This window comes from Microtus ochrogaster, chromosome 4 (assembly GCF_000317375.1).
Source record: "Microtus ochrogaster isolate Prairie Vole_2 chromosome 4, MicOch1.0, whole genome shotgun sequence".
In the NCBI taxonomy this organism is placed as follows: domain Eukaryota; kingdom Metazoa; phylum Chordata; class Mammalia; order Rodentia; family Cricetidae; genus Microtus; species Microtus ochrogaster.
Genome location: NC_022011.1, coordinates 27,280,938 through 27,302,960, shown reverse-complemented (window position 1 = coordinate 27,302,960; position 22,023 = coordinate 27,280,938). Strand labels below are relative to the sequence as shown.

The 22,023-nt window shown below is 50.3% G+C and overlaps 1 protein-coding gene across 5 annotated transcripts in view; it reads right to left on the bottom strand.

The window, feature by feature from the left end:
- The window catches only part of Mlycd (malonyl-CoA decarboxylase), a 36,641-nt gene extending 21,111 nt beyond the window's left edge, over nt 1–15,530 (bottom strand). The window contains exons 1-6 of one of the 5 annotated variants that reach the window (XR_003376845.1): nt 14,960–15,530; nt 11,142–11,254; nt 10,171–10,327; nt 7,018–7,167; nt 3,742–4,990; nt 1,300–1,720 (exon numbers count right to left, since the gene is read on the bottom strand). Coding sequence is in view for 1 of the 5 variants with exons in the window: in XM_005345744.3 (XP_005345801.1) it covers nt 4,457–4,990; nt 7,018–7,167; nt 10,171–10,327; nt 11,142–11,254; nt 14,960–15,484 (1,479 nt within the window). In the remaining 4 variants the exon portion in view is untranslated. Of the gene's footprint in view, nt 1–992; nt 1,721–2,273; nt 4,991–7,017; nt 7,168–10,170; nt 10,328–11,141; nt 11,255–14,959 lie in introns of those variants that run through there. The other 4 variants (XR_003376843.1, XR_003376846.1, XR_258209.3 and 1 more) reach the window with 4 other exon arrangements.
- Between the last annotated feature and the right edge of the window lie 6,493 nt (nt 15,531–22,023).

The window sequence follows — 22,023 nt, the reverse complement described above, 5'->3', positions numbered from 1 at the left end:
GGAGGAGCATGGCTGGCTAGGGGGAGGAGCACACTGGGAGGAGCATGGCTGGCTAGGGGGAGGAGCACACTGGGAGGAGCATGGCTGGCTAGGGGAGGAGCACACTGGGGTGGGTGACCATGGCTGCTAATCATGGCTCCTACACTCCCAGCCTGCTGACCGTGGGCTGCTCAGGTGTGCTTGTCTTTCAGCCCAGACAGGGGTAACTGTTCTCCGGGGATGGAGCTGTGGAAGAGGCAAGAGCTCAGTTCCCTAAGAATCACAAGTCCAGGCGCTGTGCCATGAGCCTAGTCCCTCTGGTGCTGGAGTGCCACATCCATCTGTTCTCCTGGAACTCCACACCTATGCTCCCAAGAGTGGCAGCAATAAACTCAGTGCTTCCCAGGGCTGGAGGCGATGGTCCTCTCTGTGCCGGGAGAAGAAAAGGCACAGGTTGGAGAGATGGATCAGTGGGCAAAGATACGTGCTTCCGGACCTGATGAGCTGAGTTCAATCCTGGGGGACCCATCTACATGGCGGAAGGAGAGAACTGACTTCCACAAGGCCTCTTCCTCTGGCCTCCATGTTTGTGCTTTGCATCCCTCCCAATAACTAAAAACGTAATTAAAAACTTTTTAAAAATTGTCATCTGCTTCCTTTATAATTCCAAAAAGCCTGCCTTTCATTGAGGTTAGGACAAGTTTCCTTACAATACAGGTCTGAGTCCTGGTATCTAAGGACCCATGTGCAGTACAGTTTTAGGTAGCCTACGTGTACTTGCTCCCTATATTAGTACACTATGACATCTAATTCTTCCACAGGGAAGAGCATCACTCAACCATTCATCCCCACGCCAACAAGTACTGCTTGGATATCCATTCTTTGCCAGCTCGAGGTGTCTCACACTTGCCATATAGGGAGATAATATTAAACTGGGTGACCTCTGCTCCTGTATATATACTTTAAAGAGAAATGCATCTTGTACGGAATAAATGAACCTCTCCTCTATATGCTATTGAAGCTATTTTTTACTTTTATTTTTCAGACTTCCTAGGCTAGCGCAGGAATCCTGCCTTTATTTGAACTATTGTTTCTATTACAAAAGGTGTTAAAGCTTCCAAAAAGCCAAATTAAACATTTTGAGAACACCAACCACAGCTGACAGAAGTCAGTCATTGGTTAATTGACAATAAATATGTAAATAGTTAACGAAGGTTCCTTCCTACAAGTTTCTCCTGTGAGCGCAGGGCCCAGGTAGGGTGTACCAGAGAATGCGCACAGAAAGGGGACAACAGAGACCAAACACACGAGACGGCTCACCTGTAAGGGCCCTGATGCCAAGACTCACTTTACTGTTTGAGTTCAAGCCCTGGGACCCACCATAGAAGAAAACTGACTCCTCGGGTTGTCCTCCGGCCTCCACACAAATGCCACAGCATGAGTGCCGACATACATGCATAAATAAATAGAAAAAATGTGATAAAACAGAGAAAACACACCAAATGTGGAAGCAGATGGACAATAAAAACATTCTAAAAGTCTGGCTTGTGATTAACAACTTTAAAAAAAATGGACCCCCCGGGGAAAGTAACGCACCGGGACCTAAAACAACATGTCCTAGGAACTCTCCTTTGAAACCACAGGCTGCAGACCTGGGCCAGGCTGTGCCGTACGTCCACAGCTTGCAAGATTCACAGATAGCTGAGTGGCTTCGTCAAGACTCCCTGGAGGCCAGTGAGATCTGCATGAGATAAAGGCGGGCACACGGCATCTTTGAGTCCCGACACTGCTCTGCTCTGTATCTCTGGCCTCCTGCCAAGGGTGCTGGTGGCCACAGATGTATTTCCTCTTGAGCCTGCCTAGGCTTCACTCTGTTGGTGGCAGCACAGCCTACGACTTTTGAGTTAGCCTTCACTTCACAAATGGTGGAATGCGAGAGTATTTCAGGCTTGACTGGTTTTGGTGATGCTTCTTGTTTTCTAATGTGCTCACTCCACCCCCCTTGTGGGTGTGAAGCATTGTGTGTGTGTGTGTGTGTAGAGGCTGACATCAAGTATCATCCACTGTTGTCCTCCTGTTTATCTTCTGAGGTCGCTTCGAAGTCAGGGCTTATGACTGACTAGACAGCTGACTGGTGAGCTCCAGGGAGTCCTAGGGTCTCTGTCTCCCCAGTGCTGGGGTTATAGGTGTGTGTCGTCATGTCCCATTTTTATGTGGGTCCTGGCACTTTAGCCACAGACAAGTTCTTCAGCCTTACCCCTTTATGAAAGAAGCCACAATCTAACAAGAATCTATTGATACTATTGTTTTTAATCACCTATTTTCAGTCTTAGATTATATTCAAGGACATAAAATACTGAATCCTTATGCACAGGGTGACATGAAAAATTTTAACAATGGTCACTCAAGGGCTGATGCCTGAAACGTGGCTACTGGCGCACTGGGATTTGGATCTGCGATCTGGGCTCATGCCCAAAACTGCTGTTTAGTCAGCCTAAATGAGATTCATGGAATGGAGACAAGAGAGGCTCCCTGAAACACATGTTGACAGCCTCTAGTGGCAAAGCAGACCAGCCATACAAGAGGGGAGGGGAAGTGATAGCTCTGTTCCCCCGCAACTATGTGTATCCCCAGCTCCATGCACCCCAATTTCTGCTCCCCCAAAGTTCAGTGGTCCCCCACAGCCCTGTACCCCTTCCAACTCCACATCCCTCCCCAGCTCTCTGCCTGCCAGTAGTTCAGTGTTCTGGGAACCTAGAGTTGGTTCTGCACCCCGAGCTCAGGTTCAAGGTCTGTGTGGGCTGATGTGGCTCCGGATAGACTGCCTTTGTGAGCAAGGGACCAGTTAACCCAAACCCCACCCTTCTGCACCCTTTGGACAAGGCAGGGGACCCGCAGCAGTGCTATCTGATGGCAATGGGGGGACAGCAACTACAATGACCAGCTGGCCTGGGAAGGGGCCAGAGCGATCTACCACACCACAAATGCTGTGCTAATTCCAGGACCCACATCCCACCATCCTCATTTCATTTAGATCCCCCAGCTCCTGAGAAGGGAAGTGGGATTACTGAGAAGTGTCCTTTTATTTTCCCATCTGTGTCAACAGGAGCATCCTGCCATGGGTCTTAGTGAGGATGGGGTTCCAGAGCTGTTGGAGGGCCCTGCAGGCTAGAAGGGTCAGGCCATGGTAGGATCCCAACAGGTCAGATGACCTAGCACCAAGAACACAGCAAAGGAAGCCATTACTGGAGTGCTGGCAGCAGGTGAAGGCCAGGGGAGGGAGGGGCTCCAGGACTACACTTTAAAGGGTGGTCAGCAAGCTGATGCAGAGAGCCAGGCGGTTTGAGGGTGACCTGTAGAACAGGGTATTGAGTGAAGTTGGGGGACAGATTATGCCTTGGAGGTCTCCCTGCCTCGGCCACTCCCTGCCTCTAGTTGGGTGAAGAGGACACTAGCTCCTAATCCCAGCTGCTTCCAGGAGCCAGCCCTCTGCACCGACAGGCCAGTCTGGGAAGGTCTAGAAGATGCAGTCAACAAAGGCAAGGGACATGCATGACTGAAAGTAGGAGCCCTGTGCCTGCTGATGTTTGACACTCACAGATGCACGTGGATGGATGTAGATGCATACAGATACACTCAAAAAACCATCCCGTCCCCAGCCCCGTGACAAGCATATATACACACAGTTACACACATCAACACATACAGACCTTCTCAGTCATGCAGACATGCTGAGATACAGACAACCACACACATACACACCTCTTCTCTGCTCCTCGTCCTGCACCTGACTTCATCCATACTCGGTTCCCAATGGATTGGCTGGGGAATGTGATGCTGTGGACATTTCAGAGCTGACCCTGAGCCTTGCCAGGACTCTGATCTTGAAGAAAAGTACACAGTGTAGCACACTTGAAGAAAGGTGTGTAGTGAACAATCATGTTTAGTGTTTCTAGAACAGACTTGTTCTTTACTTTTCAGTTCATTGTGAACTGGAATCTCATTTAAGCCCTATAAGCCAACCCTGGCCTCAAGCAGCAGCATCCTTGAGGGGCCGACTATGCCCTGTACATGTCACAAAGCCTCCAGTCTGAGCTATAAGCTGCAATAGCAGCCACGGCAGAGACAGGGAGGAAGACATGAGGCAGCAGGGCAGCTTCTGGAGGAGCACAGTGCTATCTCCCACAGTGTGTGCACCTACACCAGCTTCCTGAAGGCACAGGTTGTGGGGCAGCAGGGCAGCTTCTGGAGGAGCACAGTGCTATCTCCCACAGTGTGTGCACCCACACCAGAACCTCCTCCAAGCAGTGAGTCGGCCAGCACAGTGACAGCTGAGGTGGGGCCTCCTGAGTGCCTGCTGAGGTCAGGGGACACAGCACAGCTGTGGCTTCCCTGAAAAGGCTCCTACGGTGAGTAAGCCTGGCCCATCAAACACAGTTCCTTTCTGAGCAAGGGCCCAGGCTTTGGGAGGATGTCCCTAGAGCTTGCTGTTCTTCTGGAACTGGGCCACTAGGCTGAGGACCTGCTCAGAGGCTTTGATGTTCTTGGAGCCCAGGTAGGTGATTCTGTTGGTGCCCGTCTCCTCCAGGTAGTAGCGGTAGTTGACCATGAGGCCACAGGAGCTAGTGAGGCCTTTCAGGCTGCTGTCAGCCATCCAGTTGATACGCCACATCATGGCCCCATTCTGTAGATGGAAGTTGGCCACTGGGTTGAGGGCGTAGCCTCGGTGCTTCTCACCATACAGGTACCAGGCACACAACCTCATCAGTGGCCCCTGCAGGGCCTGCACCAGTTTCTCTGACTTCACCCACTCACCACTGCTCAGGAAGCCCTTGAGGCTCTCGTGAACCGGGTCACCTGTGACCTCTGAGATTTCTTTGCACTCTGAGTCTGTGAATAGCTCGTTCCTCCCATGCTCCTTTCCCTGCACATTCAGGAGCCCAAGAAGCCACTTGGTGAATCCAGGTATAGGCGACAGGCTTGAGAAGGCCCCCAAGTGAGGAAACTCCTTCTGCACAGCAGGTAGGAAAAGGGAAGGCAGAGAGCACAAGGTCAGCAGGGGTACACACACTGGAACAGTCCCCACACACAGCCTACGTGTGCTGCAGCCGGCAGCAGGGTCAGCTGACGGCAGAGCTGTACTTTCTTTCTTTCAAGCCATGTCCACAAGGATGCTGGTGAGTGCCAAGGCCTGGAGGCATCTTGTGTTCCCAAGACTAGCCTATAATCATGATATCTCCAGTCACACCACTGACAGTGGTGAAACAGAGGTCAGGAGTGGGCGGCTTGCTTACAAGCAGAGAGCTGGCCCTAATGACGGGCAGTGGGCTTTACTTTCTCTGCACCACACCTCTCCTAGGAGGATCCCAGAGCCAGGATGCTTGACTGACATACAGATGCCATGTTGTGTGACTGTCCAGCCGGCTCTACCTCAGTGGTGGCAGAGGGGAGAGCAGGGTCAGGTAAAGACGTATTACCATAGGACACAGCTTCGTCACCACCATATGAATCACACAGAGATCTTACGGACAGTCTTAAACATAAGCACTCCCTGCTATAAACATAGTAAAGCCCACTATGGGAAAATTCCACTGCTGTGAAGACACACAGCTCTGAGTCCAGCATGTCGGGTGCCTTTGGCCTTCTCTGCGCTCTTCCACAGCTGGGGCTATCTTACATTCCGTATGTGAGTTTACACTGTGTGTAATGTCCTACTTATCAATTTAGAAAAACAGCCCAGGAGTCAACGGGTTCCCGTACTCTTCTCGTGAGCACCGGGGCTCTCAAGTGTGCTGCCTCTGTAACCCCAGTGAGCCCGTCGGGGCCAGCATTCAGGAGAGGACACAGGAGGCTCCTGGGTCAAGCTTCTAGCTCTGCCAATGAAATGGTCTTGGGCGGATCACCCAGAATCCTCGATCCTGTTCTCTCCCTGTCTTCCTTGTCCTCTTGAGTCTCCTCTCCCTGAATCACTTGTTAACACCTTCAGCAGACAACAGGAGATTTGCTTTCACTACCTCTGAGGGATGAGGTAGATTGATGATAAAGCAAATTGCCAAACACGAAATTATCTAAATCTGATTCCTCTCAGGAATGTTGGTGCGAGCCTGTCATGCTAGTTATGCAGGAGCTGAGACAGGAGGGTCATGAGTTCAAGCCCAGCACAAAAAACTTTGAGATACTCTGTCTCAAAATAAGTGTTACAATGGGCGGATGGGGGGGGGCTGGGCTGCTTGCCTTACATGAGCAAACCGCATTACTAGCGTAAGGCAGTGCCAAGCATGGAAATGCCTCGACTGCAACCGGCTCTGCTGTGAGGTCAGCCCTGTGAGTCTGCACTGTATGCTGTGCCTGGGCAGAAGAGGGAGGGAGCAGGAAGCAGCCGATGCAGTCTCTGTCAGCAGCTCAGAGGCAGACTCTCCTCACTTGGCCACTGAGCTCCCCACAGGGCAGCCAGAAAAGCTGGGCCCAGGAGAAACTGCTGCATTGTTGTCGCAGGACAGGTTAACGTGTCCCTCCGGGGCAACAAAGTCAAGGAAATCAGACCAACATCAGCTAATGCATTTGCCTTCATACTGCTTGGCCTGACCTGCGAATTTCCCTCACAAGGCCCTGAAGGCTACAGGAAGGAAGTGTCTGGTATGGCATGGTAGAGAGGGCTGTCAACCGTATTATAAGGGCTGGCCATGCTGACATACGTGACTGATGTGTGCCACCACAAAACAGGCAAGGTCTCTCCAGATAGCTCATGTCCTTGTGACATACACATACATGTGTGCTGCACAGCCAGTATGATGACATATGTGTGTTGCACAGCTAGTAAAATGACGCATGTTTGCTGCACAGCCAGTGCAATGCTATTCTTCAGATGCCTGCTCCTTCGGTTCCTAGCCTGGCCTGGTGGCACCTGATGCTGTTCTGCCTCCTTTCCTTCCTCCCAACCCCTCCTAAGCGGATCCTGTCTCCCCAGAGAGGTGGCAGGGCCCACCTGCCATGATGACAGAGACTCTTGGAGCTGGGGCGCTGCTTCACCATACTTACCTGCAGCTCCTTGACCACTCGCTTTATGAGGAAGGTCCCGAGCTCCACCCCCTGCAGGCCCTGCTGGGTCAGGCTGATGGAGTAGAAGACAGCAGCAGAGATTCTGTTCCTCTCCTCCGTTTCAGATGGAGGGTCCTCCTTCACGATGCCCTGGAAAACACGGGCAGCATGCCTCAGAAGGGCGCCATGTGCGCTGCTCACACTGTCACTACTCACAGGACAAAGGAAGCAGAAGTGCTGGCGGAGACTTTAGTCTCCGTCCCCACTCTCAGGTTCTGGTGGCTCAGGTCACCTGTTTTGAAAACTCTGGAGGAGACAATTTTACACCGCCCTGCTCACCACTTGGAGACCCGTGCCAGCTCTGTTGAAGAGCAGCACCTTTGGTCTTCCCGGGCCCCTCTGGAACAAGCTGCTTCACACACTGTGTGAAGGGCAACGTGTTGGGGGCAATGGGCCACACGTGGAGATTTCTTTTAATCCTCTGCCCAGAGCTGTCTCTGCTCCCCTGCTCAGTTTGTACTTCTGTTCCTCACAAAGCCACTGGCAACTGGGGTAAGATGTGCCCTTTAAAGGACTGTCTATGCATTCTTATTTTTCCTAAAATACATTCACACAGGCACCTCCACAAAGCAAGCTAAGGAATCACTTCTGCTGTGAAGTCTCTTAGCTGACGCCAGACTTCACTGGCTCTCACTGTTTACTAAATGTGGGGAGTTTTGTTTTATCTTGTGACAGGGTCTCCCTGTGTAGCTCTACAGTCCTGGACCTCACTGTGTAGACCAGGCTGGCCTTGAACTCACAGAGCTGAATTTTCAGATAAGATGATGGAGGAAGGTCATTGGTTAAATAAAAAGAAACTGCTTGGCCCTCATTGGTTAGAAGATAGGTGGGAGGAGTAAACAGAATAGAACGCTGGGAGGAAGAGGAAGTGAGCTCAGACTCGACAGCTCTCCTCTGGGGGGCAGACGCCTCAGAGAGACACGATGCTCCACTCTTGCGGGCAGAGGCGAGAGCTCTGCTCTCTGAGACACACGCGATGAAGCTCCGACCCAGGATGGACGTAGGCTAGAATCTTCCCGGTAAGCACACCTTGGGGTGCTACACACAGATTATTAGAGCTAGTCCAGGTGTGAGAGTTAGCCTAGAAGAGGCTAGATAGAAATGGCCAAGCAGTGATTAAATGAATACAGTGTCCATGTAATTATTTCGGGTAAAGCTAGCCTTGCGGGCAGTGGGGTGCTGGGGACACAGCCCCGCCGCTCCTTAACACAACAATAAAAAGGAATATATTCTGAACTTTAACACATATACCAAGCTGCCCCAGAGAAGCACCAGCAACACTAGTTCCCAAGCCAGTTCGAAGGCGTGGAACTTTGAAGGACATTGTCTCTGTTCATCAAGAACATGAGCCCATCTGTCTGATGCTCATCATCTGAGCTCCCCAGCTGGGAAGCCGAGGCCAGGGACTCTAACTCACCATGCTTCATGATCTATTTATCTCTGTAATGTCTATCCAGACCTCGGAGCCCTCCCCACATCTTCTAGCTCTGAACAAACCTGCTCTCCCCAGGGATCTCACTGCTTTCATCTGTCCGCAGGTCTTACCGTGTGGCTGTGATCCACTCTCCCCAATGTCACATGCTTGTCCATACCTTCCTACTAGAAGCCTGCAAAGGACCAGCTTCCACAGGAAGGGCAAGTGAAGCCCTCACAACTTCAGCTCCTCGACAGCTCCTAGTTTGCAGCAGTACACAGAACCACGCCCATCTGTCTGTCAAGCTGCCTCCCAAATGCCACAGCATACTGCTCTGCACTTCTCTGCCATCCCACAGGGTCCTATTAATAGACTCAAGCTCTTGGTGTGGGAGGTCCTTCTGCATGTGTGCTGCTTTTAATGGTCAATAAATAAAGAAGCTGTTTTCAGCCAATGGCTTAACAGAATATAGCCAGGCTGGAAAAGATATATAGAGAGAGCAGGCCAGTTGAGTGTGATAGCAAAAACCTTTAATCCCAACACTTGGTAGGCAGAGGCAGGTGGATCTCTGTGAGTTCAAGGACAACCTGCTCTACAGAGTGAGTGCCAGGACAGCCAAAGATACACAGAGAAACCTAGTTTCAAACAAACAAACAAAAACAAAAATCAAAAAGTAAAAGAAATAGAGTTTAAAATAAAGCCACACAAAGATGGAAAATACACAGAGAGTATGGATACTGTATGTTGTAGTGTTGTCTTTGAATTGTTTGACAGCTGAGAAAGGAACAATAGCTGCTAAAAGACATTTGATTACAAATGCTGCTGGATTAATACAACATATATATTTTGAAATGGCTTGACTTCAAAATTTAACAAGAATTATGGGTTAATGTAAGTTATAAGAATTAATAAGAAGCCTGAGCTCATAGGCCAACCATTTATAGTTAATGTAGACCTCTGTGTGTTTCTTTGGGGCTGAACAGGTTATGGGATCAGGCAGGAGAGAAACTATAGTCAACACAGGCAGAATCAGAGAAAAGCCAAGGAGTCACCAGAGGAGAAAGACGCTAGATAGCAATATGCATAAGTGATTGGCCAAGCAGTAATTTCAATAATATAGTTTCTGTATGATTATTTTGGGAGTCTGGGAAGCCAGGAAACAAGCAAGCAGCCTCCCCCAACAACAAGCTCTTCTCAATTCGAAGTCACCACAGTCAGGTGAGTGCTTATCCTTAGCCTGGCCTGAAACTACACACCAGGAGATTTTACCTATCCAGTCACACTATCCATCAGAGTTTAGAGTCTTTTAAAAAGGGATAAAACCATACTAAAGATCACCATCTAAAACATACTTGGAAACTGGGCAAGGTCATGTAGGATTTGGGAGGCAGAAGCAGGCAGATCTCTGTGAGTTTGAAACTAGCCTGATCTACATAGTTGAGACTTAGTTGAAAAACAACACACACACACACAAAAATACTGGGGTCAGACAAGAAGGATCAGTGGTAAAGGCACTTGCTGCCTAGTTTTATGACCTAAATTTAGTCACTGAGACCTATGTAGTAGAAGACTTCCAACACACACACACACACACACACACACACACACACACACACACACACACACACACACACACAGTGATAGGCCTATTTTGTCTTGAAAGGACCACCTGTAAGTACCTGGATGTTGTTGGAAATGTCATCCGTCAAAGCCACATGCAGGACAACCAGGGGCTCCCCAGGGGTGGAGCAATGGGAGAAGAAGTAGCATCTCCGGTATGGCCCCACACGCCGCTTCATGTCCATCCAGTTTTTGACAGGATGCACAGCCTCACACCTGACCAAGCAATACAGAGATTAGACAGATGCGAGAATTATAAACTATCAAGGGCTGAGTCCAATCTCCTTAGCCACTTCTGCTCTGTGTCTAACACCACTGTGTCCTGACACAGGGTCTTGCTTTACAGCCCTGGCTGGTCTGATATTATCACCGAGGCTGACCTTGAGCTTTGGATGATCTTCCTGCACCAGCCTTCCGTGGACTGGGATGACAGCATGTACTGCCCACTCAACACCTCCTTTCAGAGGACTTGGTGGGGTTCTCAGGTGCATTTATGCAGCAGTTTCAGGCAAACCTACTGGAATTTCTTGCTGCTGAAAACTGTTTATTATCTTTACTTTGGAAATAAATTCCCATGCTGCCAACACTGGTGGATACCCATGTCTCCAGCCTTATCCCACATGTTCCTACTTCCAGCATGGGGAAGAATAGTAGACACTACCAAGGTTTATATCCCAGGATGCTTTCTGGCCCTCAATTATACGGGCCAGTGTGGAGTGTGGGCAGGACAACAGGGTATGTGTTGCACTGAGCCCTGATCGTGACGTGATTATGCTGGCGGGTATATTAATAACTGGATGAAATAGCACCATTCTGACCTCTCAGGCCAATTGTTCCAATTAGTCCCTACAGCTTTGGTGACGAGGCCATTTGCTTTAAATAACCCTGGGTGACTAACAGACTGGCCAGGGTCTTTCTGGGGTGCACCCCAATCTCCACCCTCCCTGTTATAATAGTCCAGCACCCACACCTAGTGTGTTCATAAATCAGGTGAAGTAAAAGCTGTGCAGGCCACGGCCGCCATACTCACTCACTGATCTTCTGAAGCACCTCACAGGGGGAGTGCCAGGTGACCCGCTCCAGGCTCAGGAAGCCAGAGGAGAACCACTCGGACAGCATGCTCTTCAGTACTCCATTCATTTCCTGGGCAAGAGAGAGGAAGGCAGCCTCAGAGAAGCCAGTGTCCCCCCAGGAGTCTATCCACCCACTGACAGACATACACTTCTATATCCTGATGTCTCAGAGTCCATACCCATGCTTCCAGCCGGGCTCATGGCTGTAGAATTAAGATTGTACTGCACATGGCAGTGACCATGTGCCTGACTTCTGGACAATGAGCTAGCTGTAAGCAGAGGGGTCTTGTAATGGCTTTGGGAGCTTCAATGACATCAGGAGCATGGCTTTTGCTGACTTTTTTCTTTTGTCTTTTCCACTGTGAGCTGGTAGTTGCTGGGATAGAAAATTTTAGAGCAGTCACACTGGGCCAGGAGGTGACTGTGATGGTTTTTCAGAGAACAGTACACCGAAGAGCAGGGTTAGCCTGGGGCTGCTTCACTCCAGACTTCGACCCAAGCGACCAACTTCTCTGCTACACAGACCTCTGTGACTGTGGGTCTATTACTCACAGGTGAATTCCACAGTGACACACGGAACAGTAAACAGCCAGTGCTTCTGGTTCACTGCGGCGACCTTCCACATCTAAAGAAAAGTCTTTACATACACACGGCTTTTCCATTCATGCAGTTAAGTACCAGGACACAGAGGAGGCATAGTTTTGTCCTGGGCAGCTTTACAGGGTGCAGAGTACAAACCCAGGACCAAGGAACCTTGTTCAATGTGAGAGAGGGTTTTGAATGGCTCATGGGAGAGGGTGAAGGAGCTGGAACGGACCGCTTGCAGGGTGCATGAGAGTTGCCCGTCCTGGGAAGGACACAAACTGGGAAAGCAGCTGGGTGGAAGCTATACAGGTCCTTCACCTTATGTTCTCAATCTCATTAAAAAAAAAAAAAAACAAAAAAAAAACACCTCAGGTGAAGGCTCTGCAGGGCAAAGTTCACCTTAGTCAAAGCATTCACCCCCACACTAATCCCCAAGAAGACAGAGAAGATGTTGAGAATGGTGACTGGAGAGCCACGGGCTGGCAACACAGGATAGCCTTTTATGAACCCTGGCTCAAGATTGCTTAATGGGTAAAGCGCCTCCCACTTGAAAATGCAAAGCTGAGTGGGTCTCCAGAACCTGAGTGGAAGCTGGACACATGGACACAGCTTTCCTAAGGAGAGTCAAGAGGACACCTGGAAGCTGCAGGCCTGTAGCATTCGCAGCAGTGAGCAGCTGGAAGACAAGGGCCAGCGCCCGTGGCTGACCACTGATGCTATGTGCATTTGTACCCACGACACATACACAAGGATTTAAAAAAAACCAGCTTGGCATAGTGGGGGTACAAACCAGCACTCAGGAGGCAGAGGCAGGTTGATCTCTATGACTCTGAAGCCAGTCTGGTCTCCAAAACAGAACAAAGAAGCTTTTGCATACTCTGCACCTGACCCTGATCATCCTTCCAAGGTCTCAAGACCTTTAAAAGAGTAAGCTAAGAAACACTAACTATCCCTAGGGAAAAATGCAAACATATCCTACACCCATCCTCTGGGGCTTGGGGAGCTGCTTCTGTGCCCTCACTGTGGGGCTGGGACAGGCTGGCTGTGCAGGCATGATGGACTACATTTTGACATGGCAGGAAAAGGCCAGGAACCCTGGCTCCACTGATGACACCTCTCCTCTGGAAGCCTCTTCTATTTTGGGCTGCTGACAGCTGTGGCATGTGATTCTGGACGCAAGAACAGGGGATGTAGGCTAAAGGTAAGAAGTCTCACTGTCTGCTTCTATAACTGCTGTTCTGGACGGAAGTAACCACAGCGAGCGTCCAGGTCACCAGGTCACACAATAGGCAACAGAAACAGTCTCCTGTGCTTTCTGCTCATTAACACAGCAGTTATGAGTCACAGGAGAAGCTGAGATGCCCGAGAGCCCCCAGAACCATCAGCCTGTCAGTCCCCCGCTCCCCACTGCTTGCTGCACTCAGCCCCACTGCATGTGGAGGCTGCTCTTCTCTCAGTGGAAAGTCCGGCCTCTTCTGAGATGCTTGGCTTTCCAGAGTGACCTCTTTGGGGTATGTGAGGGAAAGTTGCTTTGCCTTGTGGAGAGTCCAGAGCTGGGGGGAAGGTAGGCAAAACTACTATCAGGGATAAAAGGGTGGGGCCAAGAAAGAGTACAGTCTAGCTCACAGGCCACTGGGGGGGGCACTTGATATACTGAAATCTCTGTCCCTGTCAAAAAATAAACTATGCTCTAACACAGAAAAAGCACACAATGAACACTGAACTTATTAGAACACAGAATTTGCTAGAGTGCTCAGGAGGTACTCCACTGCCTAACAGGCAGAAAGGCTTACTGAGCAGCCCACCTAATCTAACTGGCGAGTCCCGAGTCTCAGTGAGAGCCTGTCTCAGAAACTAAGGCGGACAGCTTCTGAGGACGACACTCCAGGTTGACCTCTGGCTCATGCATGTACACATCCATACTCTAGTTCTTCTGGTGACAGGTGACAATACCAAATCCTGGCCGACAAACGCTAGGGAGAGGAATAAAATCTCTATTATCAAAATGACTTAACTGAGAAAATGTTATAGAACCGTGAGAAGGATAAAGCAGCTGGTTGGCTTAACTGTGTACTTACAGGGCAGTTAGCCTAGATCTAGGTGGAGGAACACACAGGGCCTCCAAAGCGTGCACCATATAGAAGGGCAAAGGTCAGGCTGTGGCTATTCCCTCTTTGCTGACAAATACTTCTAAGCCTCATTCATGACTCCTGGCCGGCAGTCGGCAGTGTCTTTCTCCCTTACGAGGACGGCCAAGGCTAAAAAGCAAGGGGACCTGTATGTAAAATGTCTAAGTGTGTCTTGCTTCTGATGGCCAGAAGCAAGCGCCTCCCCACAGTCAGTCTCAGTGTTACAGTGTCAGCAGCCACGGTGAGCTGAGAGCCCGGCTGGCAAAGGAACTCCCAGAATCAGAATTTGGAATTGGATGGGCATTGGAAGCTATCTATGCCCTTCACCGTAAAGGAGATGCATACCACCCAAAACAAGGGACTGGAAGAAAAAACTGTCATGCCTGTTTCAGAGTTCTCAAATGAGTTTGGACAGAATCACTCCACTGTTTGGCTTTGAAAAAGTAGATGAACCTTGGAAGGACAGGAACTTCTGAAATGCTGGTATCACTGTGCAAGAACTCAGGGTCCGGCCAGTCTTCCTCTCTATCTAATGGTAACGGTAAAGGGCTGGGGGCAACCTTGGACAATCTTTTGGGTCACAGCTACTTAAACCTCCGTTACTTGCAAGCTACGTGATCTTGCTGGGTAAGCAGCTCATTAGTTCACGTACTAAAAAGTAAATTCAGAATCACTGCGTCTAGGGCTGAGCTCGGAGGCAAATCTCCTACCCAGAGTCGTGCACAGAAAGAAGGCTGGAGGCTTTGGAAACTAAGACGATGGTGACCTTCACTTCTGGCCATCTAGGTACAGCTCTTGTAACCTGTCAGGGCGGTGCCGCGCTCGGGGTAGGCGCTCCATCCTTGTTCAGGTACAGCGCAGTTTAAAAGAGAGCTACTTTGGAGTAAGCGCAATGGGTACCCACTAGACAGCACCAATGCCATGTACCGCATAAGCACTGTGTACCTGCTGCCGGCAAGGCGGAGCCGGAGGGCAGCAGGGGGCTTGGATAAGGACCTAGGAAGCAGGGAGGAAGGGGCAGGGCCCAGGGGTGGAGGCGAGGGCCCCGGGTGGGGCCTTACCCGGACGTGCGGCCCCTCCACCAGCTTGAGGGCCTGCGCCTCCAGCAGATCGGCCCGCAGCTGCACCAGGAAGCGCACGCCGCCGTCCAGCTTGCTGATGTGATGGAAGAGGCCGCGGTAGCGCGGCACGAGCGCATAGCGCAGCCGGTCCTCGGCCTGCAGCAGCACGGCCACCTCGCGCGACTGCTGGCGCAGCTGCAGCACCCCGGCGCTCTGCTCGGCCACCTGGCCATGGTCCACGCCGAAGCCCTGCGCTAGGCGACTGAGCAGCTCGGCGCGCTGGGCCGTCTCTCCCAGGCCGCCGTAGAAGCTCACGAAGTCGGCACACTGCGCCTCGGCGGGCGCAGGCGTCTTCTCGCGCAGCTCATAGGCCGGCGTGGGTGGCACGGCTCGCCGCAGCAGCTCGTCCATGGCGCCACCCGTGAGCCCGCTGCACAGCCGAGGCGCCCGAGGCCCCGGCGGCTGCGGCGGGTAGCGGGGTGGGAACAGGCGCCGAGCCCTCAAACCTGGCCCAAGGCATCTCATGATAACCCGCAACAGCTGCTAGCAGGGGACGCCGCCGGACCCTGCCTCACTTCCTGTTCCGGCTTCCTGTACCTCGCCGGTCTTATTGGTCAAAGTGGGACGATGGATTGCGCATGGGCCAATCGGGAGGCAGAGCTGTGCGGCGGAGCGAAGGAGTTCCCTCCGGCTGGAAGCCAAGTGCAGCTAAAGGTCCCGAGAGAGGTGGGGGAGTGGGGGGAACAAGTAGCCTCAGGGCACCTGACTCGCTGCTTGGCCTGCAGCCTGACACTTGTCCCCAGAGTCACCCTCTCAGCCCCTTGCCTCTTTGCCCACTACGTACGCGCTTCTCTTGATCTGAGTGCTCGCTGTTTCAGCTCCTCCAGGGACCGTGCTGGGCACTTCGGTGCCTGGGCAAGGAACTGAGGGATCTGAGTTTGCATGCTGAATGAGGACCCCTAGGACTGGGGACAGCTCAGATGGTAAAGCGTTGGAGAACTTGAGTTCACGTCTAGAATGCGTGGGGAAACGATTGTAAGCACAGCGTTGGGGAGAGGTGGAGACAGGAGGATCCCTGGAGCTGGCTGGCTTGCCAGTCCATCTTACATGGTGAATCCGGGCCAGCCAGTGACCCTATCTCCAAAGCCAAACAAAAACAAAAAATGAGGTGACTGGCGCTGAACACCCAAAGAATCCTCTGGCTTCCACAACCACACGTGTATGCCCATGCACCCGCTCAGGTGTGTACACGAAAGTGTACAAGCCCACACGAAGCACTCTGGGTAATTCTCTGGCAAGACATTCTGTTTGACCCTGCCTAGGTACTTTCTGGCCCTTGCCAAGGGTTCTCCCCCGAGAGGACTACCTGCCAGAGACCCAGCCCATGCTTCCTATTGCACCCTGAAAAGCTTCAGGCCATGCTGCAAATGGATAGCCTACGAATCTTCTCCCTACCAGCCTCCTGGCTGGGCCACGTTCATTCATTTTTATTCATTTCATCCTCACTTGTCTGCTGTGTTCTAGGCCCCATGGTGGGCTTTCGTTTAAAATGATCCTGCTCCTGTTCTCATTCAGGTTACAGACTGAGGGAGAGACACATTAAAATAACCGCAAAAACGGAGGCAGAAGGCAGGCGTAGGCTCTGTATGTATGGATTCTGCTTGATACAACCACAGTCATCTCGAATCTGGACTGTCATGTCTGTCCTGGAGAATCCACAGTCCATTTTTTGGTGTGTGGCCTCGCCTCAGACTGTAGGTAGACCAAATCCTGAGAATGACGGACGCATAGGGCCTTCCAAGCAGATCCAGGCTCCAATCTGTGCTCTTTGATAAGGACTTAAGATGAGTCACGTACATCCCAGTCAGGGTCCAGTCACTTCACCCTAACCCGTATATGTGACTCTCTTTCTGACTCATATGGTGGGATCCAGTTGGTTTTGCTGTCTCCCAAAACTAATACATTTATTGGTAAGTCTGCCAATAAACTGTGCTCTCCGATTCTTCCTCTGCCTGTATCTGCCTTTGGCTTCATAGCACCTGAGGCTGGCCTGTCCACACGAGGACCTGCTGTTTCGGAAGAGTTTGCCCTAGTGGATCGGATAGCCAGGACAGGCCTCTCAGAGAAGACATTTATGTCGAAAGCAGGCACTATGGAAAAGGAACAAAGAGAGCTATCCGGTCTATTCTTCTAGCTCAGGTACATGACTCACAACTCCTGTGCTGCCTTCTGCTACAGTATCCAAATGGCACTGGTTTCTATTTCTTTCTGGTCCACTGCTCCTGTGGTTCCTGTCCCATCTCACTGCAGCCCGTCTTTGCACCCAGGTTCGCTCCCTGGAGCCCACTCTCTGCTCCACACACTGAGGGTGATTTTCTGACTTGTCCATTGGTGCACACTGGCCCAACAACCAGACACTGTAGTCTAACACACAGAGCTGGCTTCTGAACTCCCACTGTATCCTGCCCATCTTCTGCCTCTCCTTGCATCACGGTGCCTCCTAAGCATAGAGAATTTGACTGTCAGTTTTGAAAAAAGATTTTAATACAGGGAGGGGAACAAATCCAGGGAGGGGAGTGTGAGGTGTACAAGTGGGCTCCAAAGATGAGGCTTAGACCCGAGGAGGTGGATACAGAAAGATCTTGGGTTTGTGTTTGTGCTGCGGTACAGAGGGAAACAGAAGAGCTGATATGTAACAGACACCATATCCACCGTCAGGAATAGTGCATGCTCTAATTCTCACATCTGCTACTTCAGCCTGTGGATAAGATGGACCTTGTGGGGTCAGTTGACTTACCAAGGCAAAAGCGTGAGTGAGAGGCAAAGCCTACATTTGATCCTGTGACTTTAAAGATCTCTTTTCATTCTACTCTAAGAAGTGAGGCTTCTAGAGTTTTCTTCCTAGAGGGCATAGGGAAATATTTTCTTTTTTTGTTTTTGTTTATTTATTATGTATACAACATTCCTTCCATGTGTGCTTGCAGGCCAGAAGAGGGCACCAGATCTCATTATAGATGGCTATGAGCCACCATGTGGGTGCTGGGAATTGAACTCAAGACCTCTGGAAGAGCAGCCAGTGCTCTTAACCGCTGAGCCATCTCTCCAGCCCCCGGGAAATATTTTCTTATTCCCCAGCTGGGTACCAATGATGATGCCTTCAGGAAGAAGCTGGGAGAGGATCTTCAACAGACTGATAGTCAGCCAGACCTGGTGGTGCAGGCCTGCGATCCAAGCTATTGGAGTGGCCGAACCATGAGGATCACTGGTTCAAGTACTGCTTGAGCTATAGAAAGAGGTCAAGACCAGTCTGGGCAATTTAGTAAGGCCCTGTTTCCAAATAATAATAAATCAAAAGAAGGTAGGGGTTGTAGCTTAGTGGTAAAGCACCTGCCCAGCGTGTCCAAAGCTCTGGGAATAAAGCAAAACAAAATGATGAGGGTACAGTAATTAAAACTGTGAGCAGATAGCTGTAGGATCTATTTGAAAGCCAAGAAAGAGGCCCAGAAATGTGGGTACTTGTAGCACACCATGCCCGTCTGTGTTCTATGTGCTACCATACAGTTCGTGAACCGGGCAAAGGGCTGGAGATTGAAACACAGACAGACACACAGACAGAGACATGGGTCATCCTTGAATCCAGAATGCTTGAAACAGGAATGTCCCAAGAATGCCCCTTTATTGTGTTCAGGTGCAGCTTATATAGGGATAGCCACTTCCCAGCCAAACCCACCAGAAATCACTCCCCTGCCATCAGGAACTCCTGAGGGTCTCATGCTCAGAGCAGCTGCAGGCTGTCTCAGAGCAGAGGAAAACAAGTTGTTTACAAGAAATTCAGGACCTGGGGGTTCACTGCTCCCAACAGGTACTTAGTGTGCAACAATGGCTATGTTATTGAGAAAAACCTTAAACCAGCTGGTGTTGCTGAAGTGACCCCAGAGGTCAGAAGAAGGTGTCAGATCCTCTGGAGCTAGAGTTACAGGTGCTTTAACTTAGGTCCTCTACCAAACAGCAAGTGCTATGTATGTTTGTATGTATGTATGTACGTACGTATATATGTACGTGTGCATGTGTTTTGTTTTGTTTTTACATCCCACCCACAGTTTTTCCTCCCTCCTCTCCTCCCAGCCCTTTCCACCACTGTAAACCCCCATCCCCCATCCAGTCCTTCTCTGTTTCTCTTCAGAAAAGGGCAGGCCTCCAGAGCAAGTAAGCTGGCTAACCAGCTGTATCGGTGAGCTCTGGGCTCACGTGAGAGCGCTACATGAGAGCCATATATATAAGGTGGAGAGCGATGGGGAAAGACTGGTTGTCCTTTGTGACACTGGTAACTGAGGTTAAGGAAATGTGCGTGTGTTAATTGTCCTATTGTTGTGAGAATATTCACCCCAGGGGAGACTAGGTAACAGCTAGTCTCCTCCAGTTTCCATGACAAACCTACAAACCACAGTTTGATCCCACCAAAGTTCACCTGGGGTAGATAAGAAACTCATTAGGTTTACTTACACACAGCGGGTGAGCAGTTCCAAGCAGGAGTGTAGGTAACCTTAAAGCAGCCACACTGAAGGTCTGCACCCATCGTGGATGATGGCTCACCCACGGCTGTGTAGATGGAGCCCCCATCCTCCAGTCTTTCCCAGCTTATATACTCTAGGCCCTCCTTGAGATCTTGAAGTCACATGCAGTCGTGGCAGAATTGAGTAAAACTGTTTGGGAGGAATGTCTGGATTCGCAGGTGAGGGTCCCATGACTCTCCTGTCCCCTGCCCCCTCTTCCATGAGGAAGTGTCAATGGTCAGTAATCTCAGTTGTGATGATCCTTTGTGAGTGGGCACAGATGGTCTCATGAAGATGGTGGCCGTGTTTGAATATTGCCAAACAGCATTTAGCAGATGACATGGGACACATACATCTGTTAAACAAACAGCAAAAAACAAAACAAAACAAACCTAACACCATTCTGCCACATTGTTACATATAAGAATGCTTAAAAGCCCCATTAGATTTTTAATACAAATTTGTAGCAAAATCCATGAACTCCAGTAGAGGGGAGTATTGTCACATGCAAAGAAAGCACTGCCTGGACTAGAATGTTCTGAGTGTCCCATTCCCGAGCAGGGAGTTTGAAGATGCCACCCTGGAGAAGACTGTCACCTGGACAGAGGACTCCACCCTGATGGTTGCATATCTCAGGAATATGACAAACCCCTTGAAGAGCCCATCAGAGATTCAAATACTGTTGAGGTCAGAGCCCTGAAGGCCCCATTGCGTCCCAAGGTTTGTCATCTGGCAGCTGAACCACCAATCTTCTAGCCTTTCGGGGAGGTGCTTCAGATTCAGTCGGGACAGAAAGTGCTGAGTTGAGACCTGGACTTTGATTCTCATTAGCTCAACAGAAAACAAAGTAACCATCCTTAGAACCTGAAAAACAGGTTTAAGAATTGTTTTAGTTTCGTTTCTGTTGCTGTGATGAAATACGCGGACGCAACAACTAGGCAAGAAACTGAGGGTTTGTTTCAGCTCCCAGTTCTAGTTATGGTTCACACTGAAGCGAAGCCACAGCAGCCGGGGCTTGAAGCAGCTGGTCCTAGCACATCCAAAGACGTGAGCAGAAAGAAGGGACTGCGTGCTGCATGCTCTCTTGCCGTGTTCAGCTTATTGTTTTCATCATTCAGAACACTGTGCCTAGGGAACGGTGCCACCCACAGTTGCCTGGCTCTTCCCACATCAATTAGCGATCAAGCTAACCCCACTTGCCCACAAGGCCAACCACATACAGAGGACCTCTCACAGAGGCTCTCTTCCCAGGGGATTCTAGGTTGTATCTGCCTAAACTGATGACATGACTGTTCTATGTATGCTACAATTTTATTGTAGGAGAGAGAGAGAGAGAGAGAGAGAGAGAGAGAGAGAGAGAGAGAGAGAGAGAGAGAGAGAATGCACTAGTAGGCTTGGCTGAAATAGCAAGGTTATAAGGAGACTGAGTTGCTGGGGGAAGGGAAACCTGTGAGCTGGAGGGAGTCTAGGGGAGGGGGGGAGGCTGCCTGGTTTTGTTCACAGCCTGAGGAGTTGGGAAAATGTGCAAGCCCAGTGTGGTTACATCACCAAGATCTTTGTTTCCAAGGGCCTTGGGGGGATTATTCTGCACATGGCCCTTTATACCCTCTTGCTGGTTGCTTTTTTTTAAAAAAAAAAAATTTGTTTGTTTATGTCATAATCAGGCTTGGGACTCCTGAAGAAGCTAGGAATGGGGCCATGTTCCTTCAGGCTAGCAAGGACTTTTTAAAGTGTAAGAGATATTTGTGAAGCTGAGGGAGCCTGGAGGGCAGCATATGCTTTGGTATGCTAATAGGCACCAGGGGTAGGCATTTGTCCCTTCTGCCAAAGATAAGAGAAATAGCTCCATTTGGTAGAGGGGAAAGGGCTTTCCAAGTTTCTGAGGAATGCTGACTTTTATATAACCAGTGGCAATCCTCCTTAGTCCAGATTGAGCCTGTTGTGTGTGTCTGTGTTGTGTATGTCTCTATGTGTGTCTGTGCGTGTGTTGTTTGTGTATGTGTGCGTTGTGCACATGTGGAAGCCGCAGCACAATGTGAGGTGTTGTCTACTCTTGTTTTCCACTGTGCTCTCATGAGACAGTGTTTGTCATTGAATTGGAACTTGCTATTTGGGCTAAGCTAGCTAGCCAGGGAATCACACACACAGACACACAAAGAGATACACACAACACATACACACAGACGCACACACAGACGCACACAGAGACACACACACACTGAGGGGCTTCTAGATTCATCTTCACCTTGCAGGAGTAGAATTACAACCACTTCAACCATACCTGGCTTTTTATGTGGATGTTGGGGAATCCAAATTCATAAAGCTTGTAGAAGAATACTTGCCCACTGGGACATCTCCAGTCCCCAAACAACCCTATTAGTGGGCCAGATGTGTTTGACATCATTGCTTTACCATGAACCAGAGCTGGGCGATGGTGGTGCACGCCTTTAATCCCAGCACTCGGGAGGCAGAGGCAGGCAGATCTCTGTGAGTTCGAGACCAGCCTGGTCT